This window comes from Copadichromis virginalis, linkage group LG14, assembly GCF_057382275.1.
Source record: "Copadichromis virginalis isolate Kocher_CV1m ecotype Utaka linkage group LG14, C_Virginalis_male_GT1.1, whole genome shotgun sequence".
Taxonomy (NCBI): Eukaryota; Metazoa; Chordata; class Actinopteri; order Cichliformes; family Cichlidae; genus Copadichromis; species Copadichromis virginalis.
In genome coordinates, this window is record NC_140631.1 from 43,245,147 (window position 1) to 43,257,953 (window position 12,807).

General features: G+C 47.7%; 1 protein-coding gene and 2 non-coding genes across 5 annotated transcripts in view; all 3 read right to left on the reverse strand.

The window, feature by feature from the left end:
- Window positions 1-5,980: 5,980 nt before the first annotated feature.
- Window positions 5,981-12,807, reverse strand: part of atg16l1 (ATG16 autophagy related 16-like 1 (S. cerevisiae)) — a 24,538-nt gene continuing 17,711 nt past the window's right edge. For 2 of the 3 annotated variants that reach the window (XM_085431094.1, XM_085431093.1), the window contains exons 7-20: window positions 12,148-12,329; window positions 12,005-12,070; window positions 11,784-11,870; window positions 11,646-11,705; window positions 9,903-10,008; window positions 9,712-9,817; window positions 9,523-9,593; window positions 9,377-9,448; window positions 8,431-8,551; window positions 8,256-8,361; window positions 8,009-8,158; window positions 7,176-7,223; window positions 6,992-7,093; window positions 5,981-6,907 (exon numbers count right to left, since the gene is read on the reverse strand). In XM_085431094.1, coding sequence (XP_085287220.1) covers window positions 6,814-6,907; window positions 6,992-7,093; window positions 7,176-7,223; window positions 8,009-8,158; window positions 8,256-8,361; window positions 8,431-8,551; window positions 9,377-9,448; window positions 9,523-9,593; window positions 9,712-9,817; window positions 9,903-10,008; window positions 11,646-11,705; window positions 11,784-11,870; window positions 12,005-12,070; window positions 12,148-12,329 — 1,371 coding nt within the window. In that variant the 3' untranslated portion in view covers window positions 5,981-6,813. The remainder of the gene's footprint in view (window positions 6,908-6,991; window positions 7,094-7,175; window positions 7,224-8,008; window positions 8,159-8,255; window positions 8,362-8,430; window positions 8,552-9,376; window positions 9,449-9,522; window positions 9,594-9,711; window positions 9,818-9,902; window positions 10,009-11,645; window positions 11,706-11,783; window positions 11,871-12,004; window positions 12,071-12,147; window positions 12,330-12,807) is intronic. The other variant, XM_085431092.1, reaches the window with a different exon arrangement.
- Window positions 8,730-9,005, reverse strand: LOC146694804 (small Cajal body-specific RNA 6). The gene has a single exon (XR_014914973.1).
- Window positions 12,399-12,670, reverse strand: LOC146694805 (small Cajal body-specific RNA 6). The gene has a single exon (XR_014914972.1).

The window sequence follows — 12,807 nt, forward strand, 5'->3', positions numbered from 1 at the left end:
AATCAGGCGGGGAAACTCATGAAACATCTGTTTACATCTGGTTGAATTCAGTTGTGTAAATCCACAACGAGCACCAGGTCAGCTGATCACAGTCTGAAGATCAAGGATATTAGGACCACCAGGAAGATGATCCCCAAACAGGTGTGGATGACTTTTCCGAGCAGGCTGGCAGATGCACTGAAGACCGAGTCACAGCGTCGGAGGTCAGGTCTGAGGTTTTGGGGTGATGAAAAATGTGGTGATGAAGCTGATTGTTGGGGCCAGGAGACAAGCCCAGGTGACCCCGGAGATGATTTTTGCAGCTTGTACTATCTGCATCATGTGAGTTCCTGATGGATGGATGATCTTCAGATACCTGGAGAGACCAGAGGAAGGAGGCAGTAGATAACTTTACTAATCAATCACAGCAGTTCCTGTTCTCATCTGCAGAAGGCGTCAAGAAGAGAACAAGATTCATGTTTATTAAGCTTTTAATATTCTTATGAACTACAGTCTGAAATCAACAAAGGTTCTCTACCTGTTAGCAGCAATGTACCCCATGAACAAGATGCTGGAGTACATGTTAAAGTATAGTGTTGTGGCGAATCCACTTAGCCAAGAAGATGGATCGGAGATCAATTGTAGAAACGATAGTCTTTATATAAGGCTTCAAAAAGGGGAATGTACAACAAATAAACTGCTCGATATCAGAGCAACATATAATGGCTTCCCGGAGCTTTCTTTGCTAGCTAAAACCCAGAGTAACTTTCGTCTACCACAAAGGATTCTGGGAAATGCAGTTTTCTAACGAAAATACATGTTAAATGCTCCCTTTTAGCAGAAAATTAAATCTATAATTAGCAGCTCTCACTAAACATGTGGCTAACACTTAAATCACTTACAAAATAACCAAAATGCTGTTATCAAACAATAAACTGCAATAAAGTTACAACATATCCGGTTGTTCAGTGATGACGTGACGAATCCTACTTCCGGGTCTAAAGTAGTCTGCGTTTAATATGGCTTTTGTGTTGTTAACATGTTTAATGTTTTGTATTTTCTTCTATTTAATCTCAAAAAGCTCCTAAAACAGTCAGTGATCACTGTTGACCTCCCTCAGCATTTATTACCACTAATCATTTATTTAAGCTCAGTTTTTAAAACCTTAGGATGTAACTACAGCCCAGCCCATGCAGCAGTATATGAATGACTAACCTCGTATTGTGGATGGATTATCTCAGTTGTTCTCCTGGCTGAAGTTTGGTCCTTTTACAGCATCCTGCCATGCGATTACATTTGTTCCTGACCACCGAGAACACTCACGTTAACTTTTATCGAGTGGAAAAAAAGTTAGCTTGTTTATATTATGCTAACATAGCTGTGTCGCTAGCGGTCACGTAGCACATCATTATATAGCAGCTAGCCCAACTTCAGTAACCCTACAAACGTCACTGCTGTTTAGTTTTCTGTCTTCATTTATGTTGGAAGTGATAACAGAGCTGTACGTTTTAATTTGTTTCCAAAACCCCGCAGTCAGGACATGCTGTCATGGGATGACAACCGTGAAATAACTAAACTGAAAACACCAATAAACTAAACAGGCAGACTGGCAAACTGAACAAACAGGCTGTTTCCCAAATCAGGGTCTGCAACCTCAAAGGCCGCATTTTAAGGCCGATTACGTCACAGCGATGTGACACAGGCTGTCCTAATTCAAAGGCTGCTCAAAAGCATCCTTCATTTCCCTGAATTTGAAGGATGGGTCTGTGTATGGCCCAACATATCCCAGACTTCATAGCGCGGTGGTGGATGTGGATAATTTGTTCGGGAAAAAAGCGGGGCGCCCGAAGAGTAAACTTTCAAAAGTAAGTACTGAATATTGTGTCATTTATTTATTTGCAAATGTTTAATAATGAAGAACATTAAAACATAACTGTTGGCCACATGTCGGCAAAGTTATGTGACATTAGTGATGTTTGTACTAACTTGGTTTTAAATCCTTTACTTTAAAATATACGCCATTCAATATGTCTGTGAAGGTTCTCAGTCATCCAGGTCATCGTAGTCAAAGGAGCTTGCAAAGAAAAGCGTCTGGACTTCTTTAAGTTGCTTGAAGACGTTTCACCTCTCATCCGAGAAGCTTCTTCAGTTCTAGGGTTAAATGTCTGGGCATTCCTCGCTGCACTGTACAGCATACACCACGTTGTTAAGTTTGTGTTTTGGAGTTTTGTCTTTCAGGTGAACCAGTTTTTGTCTGAGTGTGTTGCTGGGAAAGGAAGAGAAAGACAACGGAGGAAATTTCACACCTTGCTTTCAAAAACACTCACTCCTCATTCTGAACCTACACAACTCAGAGAAGAAAACACACCTGAGGACAGTCAGGACAAATGGGTAAAGAACTTTTCAGACTGGAATCTCACTGAACCTGAAAAGAGTATTAGCCAAAGGACTCATTTCCCCGCAACAGTTGCCCATAGTGGACCTCATCACAGCCACAGAAACCGCCATACGGATTAATAAATTATCACAGACAGAAGCAGAGCAAATCAGGATGAAAGTCTCAGCCACGCTCTCCAGTGCCAAAGTCCCTCCATCCAACCTCACAATACAAGAAAAGAAGGCCGTTGCTTCCCTGAGCAAAGACCACAACTTCACTATATTGCCAGCTGATAAGGGAAGATGCACCGTGGTCCTAAATACTACAGATTACCACACAAAGATCGCTACTCTCCTCAGTGACAACAATACCTACGAAGCCTTAAAAGAAAGCTACAAAAAGAAAGTTATAGCTTGTCTTCAAGACTTTGAAAAGGACAAAATCACCGCCTTTATCCAGGGGATGCCATACCCTGCATTTACGGACTTCCTAAAATTGACAAGGAAGGGGTCCAACTCAGGCCCATAGTCAGTAGCATAAACTCAGCCACTTACAACATCTCGAAACACCTTGCTACGGGAACACCCCACACCACATCAAGAACTCCACTGACTTCACCGACAAGGTCCAGAAACTTCCCCTGGATCCAGATGAAACCATGGTGTCCTTTGATGTAGTCTCTCTCTTCACTTGCATACCCACCACGGAGGCCGTGGAGACTGTCAGAAAACGACTACAAGAAGACAGCTCCTTGGAGGACAGGACCAACTTCACACCCGATCAGACCTGCACACTGTTAGACCTCTGCCTCACCACTACATATTTCAAGTACAACGAAGGCTTTTACTGACAAAAACATGGCTGTGCCATGGGCTCCCCCGTGTCACCTATTGTAGCCAACCTTTACATGGAGGAAGTGGAAAGGAAGGCTCTTGGCTCTTTCAAAGGAAGAGTACCCAGCCACTGGTACAGATATGTGGACGACACCTGGGTCAAAATCAAGACACAAGAAGTGGAATCCTTCACTGCGCACATTAATGCTGTGGATAAAAACATCAAGTTCACCAGGGAAGACACAAAGGACGACTGTTTGCCTTTCCTGGACTGCGCTGTGCACATTGAAGAGAACGGCAAACTCAACATCGAAGTTTACCGGAAGCCCACACACACGGACCAGTACCTCCTCTTTGACTCCCATCACCCTCTGGAACACAAACTTGGAGTAATCAGGACCCTACACCACCGGGCAGAACATGTTCCCTCTAAGCCTGAAGGGAAAAAGAAGGAACACACACATGTAAAGGAAGCACTCAAAACGTGCGGCTATCCTAAATGGGCGTTCTTAAAGTCAGCAAAGAGGCACAGAAAAGAAGACCAGACACCAGCGAGGGAGGATAAGAAGGACAGACGCAACAACATTGTCATCCCCTATGTAGCCGGTGTATCAGAGAAACTCAGGAGAGTTTTCTCCAAGCACGACATCCCGGTGCATTTCAGACCCAGCAACACACTCAGACAAAAACTGGTTCACCCGAAAGACAAAACTCCAAAACACAAACTTAACAATGTGGTGTATGCTGTACAGTGCAGCGAGGAATGCCCAGACCTCTACATCGGAGAGACCAAACAGCCACTTCACAAGCGCATGGCACAACACAGAAGAGCCACCTCCACAGGACAAGACTCAGCAGTCCATCTGCATCTAAAGGTCAAAGGTCACTCTTTGAGGATGCCAATGTTCACATGTTGGACAGATGGTTTGAAAGAGGAGTGAAAGAAGCCATCTATGTCCACTGTGAGCGACCATCTTTGAACAGAGGCGGGGGTTTACGACACCAACGCTCTGCCATCTATAATCCAGTTTTGAGATCCTTCCCAGACGCCTTAACGCCCACTCACATCCTGGGCCATCTGACCTCAGGAATTCGCATGATAAGGTGGGGCCAGGTTTCACAATGAGCTCACCTGAAACCCTGGCTGATTGTGACCCACACCCAGTTTCACACCTTGGCTCAGGCAATTAGAGGATCATCAGGGGGTCCTTTGTCCCTCTGTGGGGGGAAACTCCCACTGGGTTTAAATCTGGGACTCTCCACCATTTAACCCTAGAACTGAAGAAGCTTCTCGGATGAGAGGTGAAACGTCTTCAAGCAACTTAAAGAAGTCCAGACGCTTTTCTTTGCAAGCTCCTTTGACAGTGGTGAAACTAGTTTCATATGGCGTAACAGCACCGAAGACACATTTCCTGTCTTCACTGTTTCCATGTGAGACAAAGACATGAGACAGAAAAATGTCACTTTATCCTCTGATAACTTACGATCTTTATAAAACTCACCTCCTGTGTTGGCCCTTTCTTCTCTTTCTCAGCTGGACTCGAACCCTGACGGCAGAGAAAAAAAAGACATCGACCCACACACAGCCGTGTTTGTCTGATCGCTTATTGCATGGACGCAGTCATATATGGCTGCATGTGCTTAATTTTTAATTAATCCAGCCTCAGATAATACATGAATGTGTCACAGAGGATCAAGTCCTATAGACTGCTAAACATTTAAACAACTTCCTGTTCACACTTCCTCCTGGTCAGCCACTTTCTTTGTAATGGTTCAAATTAAACCTGACGTACTGCATTATGTTGTTAGGATGCTGCTGACATCACAGCATGCAGTTTGCACAAATGTAACGTCCACATACATGATCAAATGTCAGCCAGTCAGGAGTGCAAACGCTGCAGATATTTTAGAGGCTATTGATGAAGCAGCGAACACCACGGGTATCAGAGAAGAGAGAAAACAGGAACAGCTGGGAGACTGAAACAGGATACCCCACATCATAACAACCCACTGTGTGGCACACATATTAGAGCTGGCCGAATCTTTTTGCCCTGACACGATGATTCATTTCTGGATGTTTTCTGGAAAAGGTTCAAGACACCTGGATCATAAAATCCCGACAAGAACAAAGAGCAGTGAAATGGAGGCCGCGAAAACGCTGATGAAGGAGATGCTGCGGCCTCAACGTCGAGTGGCATTTTCTCCTCCGTGACGTCAGCGGAAATGTCAGATTCTCATGTTCTACACAGTTCATAGAAATTTCTGTTCAATTACAACCAAATATTTGAGTTGATGATGATTATAATTTTATACAGTTGTTGTCATTTCATGCAGATTGCAGGGTTAATTGATTAGTGTAAATTGCCCATAGGTGAGAATGGTTGTCTGTCTCTACATGTTAGCCCTGACAGACTGGTGACCTGACCAGGGTGGACCCCGCCTCTCGCCCTATAACAGCTGGATAGGCTCCAGCGCCCCCCGCGACCCTGAAAAGGACAAGTGGAAGCAAACGGATGGATGTTGTAATTTCTGTTTTAACAATTTTTTGATTGATGTTTTGTTTGCTTTACAATATTATACAATAAAAATAATCTCTACCAAAAACTGAAGCATGCCCACCCGAAGGGCAACCAGGGAATTTTGCGAGCCCTGCTTCCAGCAGGAATGTTTGGCTCCTTAATGTGAAGAACACAGGAAACATCGAGACGTAAAACGAGACGACCTGGGCTCAAGAACAAGAACAGCTCGCCACCGCTATGAGGCGCTCAGAGAGCGAGCGGCGTGGAAGAACTCTCGTGTGTCAGAGGATTTATTCATCAGGATTTTTACAGGACATTTACAATCATCAGGTTACACAATCTGTCCGTGCTCGCAGCGAGGTTAGTGCAGTATGTAACACACCTGTGAATCAAACACACAAACCCACACAGGTGTGCTCTGACACAGTTTAATGTGAAGGTCCACTTCCTGTTTGTGGAAAAACATCACTGATGGCGGTTCACTTTACGGTCCAAACGGCCTCATTTCCACTCCGCCCCCTCTGATGACGGAACTGAGGCTCGTGCTGACCACCTGTTGAGGCTCGGGCAGGCGCCGCATTCATAACACGTGATGTGCGACACGCTGTCCTGCTGATGATGTCACAGCGACACCCACAGCAAGGACGCGGTTCTGTCTGCCGTGGAAAACGAACAACAGGAAGTCAGCAGTACCTGGAGCGAGCGAAGCGGCGAGGTAGAAATGAGGCATTGCCGAGTGCAGACAGGAACAAACCACACGACAGTTTCTTTAATCTCTGATTAGTCGGTGCACGCACTTCCTGTTTCCTGAGGCGTCCTGTGGAGTGAGGATGAGGAGAGGAAGTGTCAACAGTGAAATGTCTCTGCGTTTCCAACGTGTCACCTGACATCCGACGGCTGTCCTCGCATCAGCAGCTGCGGCGCCGCATGTGGCTCCGCCTCCTCCCGGTCATTAAAATGATGCTGAACATTAAAAGCTGCAGAAACAGAACACGGCAGCTCGTCTCCACAGTCTCAGTGAATCCTCTTCATCTTCACCACGATGAAGATGGCAGAGGGGCCGCCACTGGCTGCCTACAGCCTGACTCCGCCTCCTCGGGCCCGGTCACATGTCTGACCACAAGATGGCGCGACTGCCTTTCTCCACGCTTGCCACGTATGCTCCTGAAGGCGACCAGGACACCGAGTTGATGGCTGAGCTGCAACAGCAGTAGCAAGGAGAGGTCAAAGGTCAACAGTGCGGCATAAGCCGCTGGCGTGTGGATAAACCTGAACGATCTTACCTGTGGTTCCGGTCTAGAGTTCGGTCCACTTTCCCCGTCAGCACATTCCAGATGTACAGAGCGCCGTCAGCTGATCCGCCGGCCACGTAGCTCCCGTCAGGACTGAAAGAACGAGACACACTGAGCGTGCTCAGATCTCTCTCTCACTCACCACACACACACACAAGTAATGAGAGGAACCCACCTGAATGTCACTCTGGTCCAATCAGCGCCACACTTGAAACCCTGCGCACTGAACACAAACACACACAGTGAGTCGGCCGAGGTCACCTGACCATCACATCGCAAACAGAATGAGTCAGTCACATGACCACAGCGGAGCACAGGAAGTGGATCTGCCTGTGACGTCAACAGTGACTCAGTGTCACTACGGCAACAAAAGTATCCTGGGTACTTTACTTGTCTGACGTACGACCGTCAGTCAGTTTGACTATTTTTATATGTTACACACACAAAAGAGCCGCTTTGTCTCGTGAACTCTTAGCTTGATGTTCTTTTTGTTCGTTAAAGGTCGGCGCCGACCACCTCGTGTGCAGTTGATCGTTAAAAACACTGAGTTCATGTTTTACACTTGATTTATAAACCGTATTTTTAGTTATACTATGATGCAACCAACATTCCTCTTTAAACTGCATGTATTATAGTAGCAACAGCAACCACTCCATGTGCACTATCACTGACCCCCCTGCACCTGCTCCTCAGATGGCATGTATGCGTGTGTGTAACTTGTACATATCTTTCTTGTGTAAATGTAACTTTCTCTGTGTCATTGAGTAGATAATATTTCACACACATGGGGAGATGCCAAACTGCCTTTCACTGTTCTTGTAACAAAGAGCTATTCTTCTTCTTCTTCTTCTTGTTTTTGGAGGTTATTTAAATATAAGGTGATATTTCCTCACAGCCCTACTGACTGCCTGCCAACTCAGGTGAGATGGACTCGCCATGTTTCTGCTTCCCACCTGCACGGCTGCCTTCAAACTTCGACCGCTTTGTGTTACACTGGGCCCGCCTCACCTGAGCGTCTGCTTCACGGCGTTGGTGCGCAGGTCGACGATCTTCACCAGGTCGTCTCTGGAGCAGGTGAGCAGCTCGGTGCGATCGTGGTTCAGATCCAGAGACGTCACTCTGCCGAACAGCTCCAGCTCCCGCACGATGCTCTCCGCCCTGATCTCACACACACACGCAGACCGAGCGTGTCATCACCGTGACACAGAGCAATGGCAGAGATGCTGAGTGATGACAGCGTTCGTGCGCCGCTCACCTGATGTCCCAGAAGCGAACCTTCTTGTCAAAATGTCCGCTCATGACGCACTGCTCGGTGCACACGATGTCGTTGCAGCTGGAGCCCGCGAACACCGTCTTCATACCTGCACAGGTGAGCGACAGTTAGCTTGGGTGAGGACTCACTGAGACCGAGCGAGCGTGCACTCACGTACAGACTTTGCTGCGAAGGTCCCACAGTTTGAGCGTGCGGTCGTAGCTCCCAGAGACGATGCGAGCGTTGTCCAACAGGAAGCGAGCGGAGAGGACTTTCCCGCTGTGACCCGTCAGCGTGTGCTGCCGGACGGACAGAAAGACACAGGTAAGCGCAGGTAAACACACACACAGGTCATCGGCAGGTGACGTCTGCCACTTCCTGTCAGTACGAGAAACCCCGGCGACATGCAGCTGACCATGTCACCGTGGGGACGTCACCTGATTCAGACAGGTGACATTAGATGGACAACAGTTTTCTGGCCTCAGAACAGGTGTGAGATCACTGCTCAGACCCCACCCCTCGGCCTGATGCTCCATGCTGATTGGTTTTGTTGGATGACATCATCACAGAGAAGCTGTAGGAGCTCTGTACAGACCTCGCAGTGATGTCACATCCTGTGTGTCAGCAGCTGCCGAGACCATCGCCGCACCACTAGAGCACGATGGCAGCAGAGAGCCGGGCTGCTGGGAGCCAAAATGGTGGCCGCGAGGGGGAAGAGCTGAGCTTCAGACCTTTTACATGACATCACTGACCAGGAAACTGAGCCGCCACTTCCTGCTGGGCTCAGTTGTCGGACAAGAACGCGTGGTTTAGCTCAGCGCACGCAGACAGGGGCAGCTGACCACCAGGGGGCAGCGCTTACTTAGAAATATTTTCCTGATTTTGTGAAAAAAATCTGTTGAATAAACTGCAGAAAAATGTGTTTCAAACACAAACAGGTGCAGAAACACGGCGCCGGCTGCTCTGAGGCAACGTGGAACCTTTCTGCTCCGTGCGGGCTGTTCGTCCTACTGCAGCCGCCGTAGCCAAGGTTACTCGAACAGCTCAGCTGACTAATCTGCTGACACGGTTGGATTTACGGCGAGCGTGTGTGACGCAGCTGTGTGACAGCTGGACGCGCTCACCCTCAGTCTGTAGTCATCCACGGTCCAAATCCGGCTGGCGAAGTCGTTGGAGGCGGCGAGCAGGTAGGAGCCCTGAAACACAGGAAAGCAGGTCAGTCTGAACAGGAAGTAACGCTGCAGTATCCTTCCGCCGCGCGTACACTCACAGCACTGTCGAACTCGATGCTGGTGATTCCCGCGTTGCTGCCGGTCAGAGCTCCTTTGGGCTCACAGTGACCTGAACGCAATCACAGGAAGTGATTTAGTCACGTGACCTGCTGCAGCTCCAGGGTTATTCAATCAAACATCCTTGTGCAAGCAAAACAACTTCCTGTTTAAACCCCGCCTCCACTCACCTGCCACCACCTCCCACAGCTTCACCCTGCGGTCCATCCCTCCAGTTGCTAGGAGACGGGAGCCAGGGCTGAACCTCACAGCATTCACCTCGCCGTCGTGGGCTTCCTGAACGCTCAGAGAGAGAGAGAGCGCAGACTGAGAGACGGCCGTGCAAGTCATCTCGACGATGACGAAGAGTGACGGTACTTACGAAGACGTGCAGCGCCGTGGTTGGCACGCGGACCTCAGCGCAGACGCCTGACGGGGCCTCGCTGCTCTCCGGTGAAGTGCTGAAAGAGTTGGCGCTCCGACGCCTGCTGAGGACGAACAAACGGTCACCTTTCATTTATCGACAAGTGACAACGACGGTCACCTGGAGGCGCCGTGTGCAAGCTAGACGCTCCAATACAGAGGAGCCCCCACACACATGCGGCCACACACACAAACATGAGATAATAATGGACAGTCAGTATGGTCCCAGACCAAACAGATCAACATGGCATTAATGGTTCTTATTGAAAAGATCACTAATAAAACAGATCAAAGACACAGTCGGTGTTTTCATTGACCTAAAAAAAGCTTTTGACACAATCAATCATGAAATATTACTTGATGAACTGGAGCACTACGGCATTAGAGGAGTGGTGCTCGAGTGGGTCAGGAGTTATTTGAGAGACAGGCAACAATTTGTGAAGCTTGGTGAATATCAGAGTGCCTGGACATTGTGGAGTTCCACAGGGGTCAGCATTGGGACCAAAGCTGTTTATCCTGTGCATCAATGATATATGTAAAACATCTGATATATTACAGTTTATTTTATTTGCAGATGATACAACTATTTTTGTGCTGGAGAGAATTCACAGCAGCTTTTGGAAATTGTCACACAAGAAATGATTAAACTGAAAACATGGTTTGACAGAAACAAGTTTTCACCAAATTTGAATAAAACTACATTTATGTTGTTTGGAAATTGATAAATAACGTTGAAGTACGTTTCTCATACAGAATTTCTGGGTGTGATAATAGACAACAAAATGTGCTGGAAACCTCACATAAAGCTACACTGTCCAGAAGCATCTCTGTTCTGAGTAAAGCTAAACATTTTGTGCCTTCCACCCCGGGTACTTTACTGTTCACTTACACTGCCATATTTGGAATACTGTGTGGAAATACACACAAAACTTCACTTCAACCTTTATGTAAAAAGAAAAAAGCAATCAGGATGATTACTGAAGCAGGATTTAGAGAGCACACTAACATCATGTTCTTGAAATTAAAGATTTTGAAGTTAATGGATCTTATAAACATAAAACTGCAAAAATGATGTGCAAAGCCAGATACAATATGTTACCAGGAAATGAACAGAGGATGTTTTTGACAGAGAAGGGGACTATGAATCGAAGGGAAAACTAAACCTGAAGACAAAGGTGTTCAAACCTTTTGTGTTAGCATCTGTGGGGTAAAACTGTGGAACAGTTTTCCTGTGGACCTACAGCAATGTTCAAGCCTTGGTCGGTTTATAAAGATGTTTCGAAAAGTGTCTTTGGAAGAAACTGATGAAGTTGATCAGCCATTGTACTTTAATTAAACTGTAGCTATCACTGTAGCTATGTTAACACACGTCCTTCATTCCTTGTTTAGTGTGTGGGGTAAGTGATGACGGGAATCAGGCTAACAGTGAACAGTGGGGTTCAACACTGGGGTAGGGACTAATAACTATGTTATACTTCTTCCTACTCCATTTCAGACTTAAAAATTGTCATTTCATGTCATTTAGACTGTTTTTTATTTGTTTTATTTATTTGTCTGAGCACATGCGTGTGTGTATTTACAGATATATTCCTATTTATACACGTAAATGCAAGTATGTGCACTTGTATATATTGTTTTTTTTTGTGTATGTCTGAAATAAAGATACAATAACACGCACACACACAGACGCACACACACATACCCAAACATGAGGGAGATGGAGTCAAGCAGCCCCCCGGGAGGCTGCTGGGAGATCTTCTTACTGCGGGCAGAGACACATCGTCACACACATGCTGAACCTCCGTAGAGGTCAATGGTCAGCGGGCACGTGCGGCCTCACCTGGGAGTCCTGCTAAGCGGCCGGCTCGGCGACGTCTCTCCCCCCGCCTTCCCGGCGTCCTCAGTCAGCACCTCAATGTCGTCGTCCCTGCGGAGAAGCAGAGCAACGTGAGCAGGCGTGAGAGGAAATCCTGTCACTGTTGTTCCTTTATTTATTCCCGTCTGCTGTAACCATGGGAATTTCTCTGGGACATCTCATCTGATACAAACTCAGACACGCACGCCTCAATGGGCAGCGGTTCCTTGGCAGCGTCAGCAAGCTCCTTCTGCAGTTTGGCCTGCCGCCGTCTGAAACACACACACAGATGAAAATGACCTGAAGTCGCAGCAGCAGACCTCCTCCCGCCTCCAGCCGCCCTGCCTACCTGCTGTCCTTCTCGTTCTCGGCGTTGAGCCGGTTGGCCTCCTGAGCCTTCTCGGCCATCCAGCGCGACACCAGCTCCTGGTTGTCCTCGGTGGTCTTCCTCAGCTTCTCCTCCAGGGCGGAGAAGGTGATCTGCAGGGCGTCGTACTCGTCCTTCAGCGTCTGGTTCGCCCTCTCCAGGTCCTGTGAAACATGAAGTTACGTTAACCTCACTGCTCTGACGGGTGACGCTCGCACGTTCTGGGCAACGAAGGTCTCAGCTTGAAAACTTGAGATCAGCTCCCTGCTCCTCCTCCTCAGCCCGACGCTCCGTGCTGAGATTCTGTTGGATGACATCATCACAGAGAGGCTGTAGGAGCTCTGTACAGGCCCCGGTGTGATGTCGCATCCTGTGTGTCAGCAGCTGCCGGTACCACCGCTGCATCACTGGAGCACGATGGGAGCAGAAAGCAGGGCTGCTGGGAGCCAAAGGGCAGCAGGAGGGGATTGTGGGTAATCAGACCTTTTACTGCTCATCACTGACCTTCATCATCTTACTCGGTTTACAGATGAAAACAATGACAACAGTTATTGGTCAGTATAATAGAACTGGTCACAGGTGGGAGGGAGTGACTCCACCTGTCCGTCACAGCTACACCACAGGTGAGCCACGTGAGGCGGT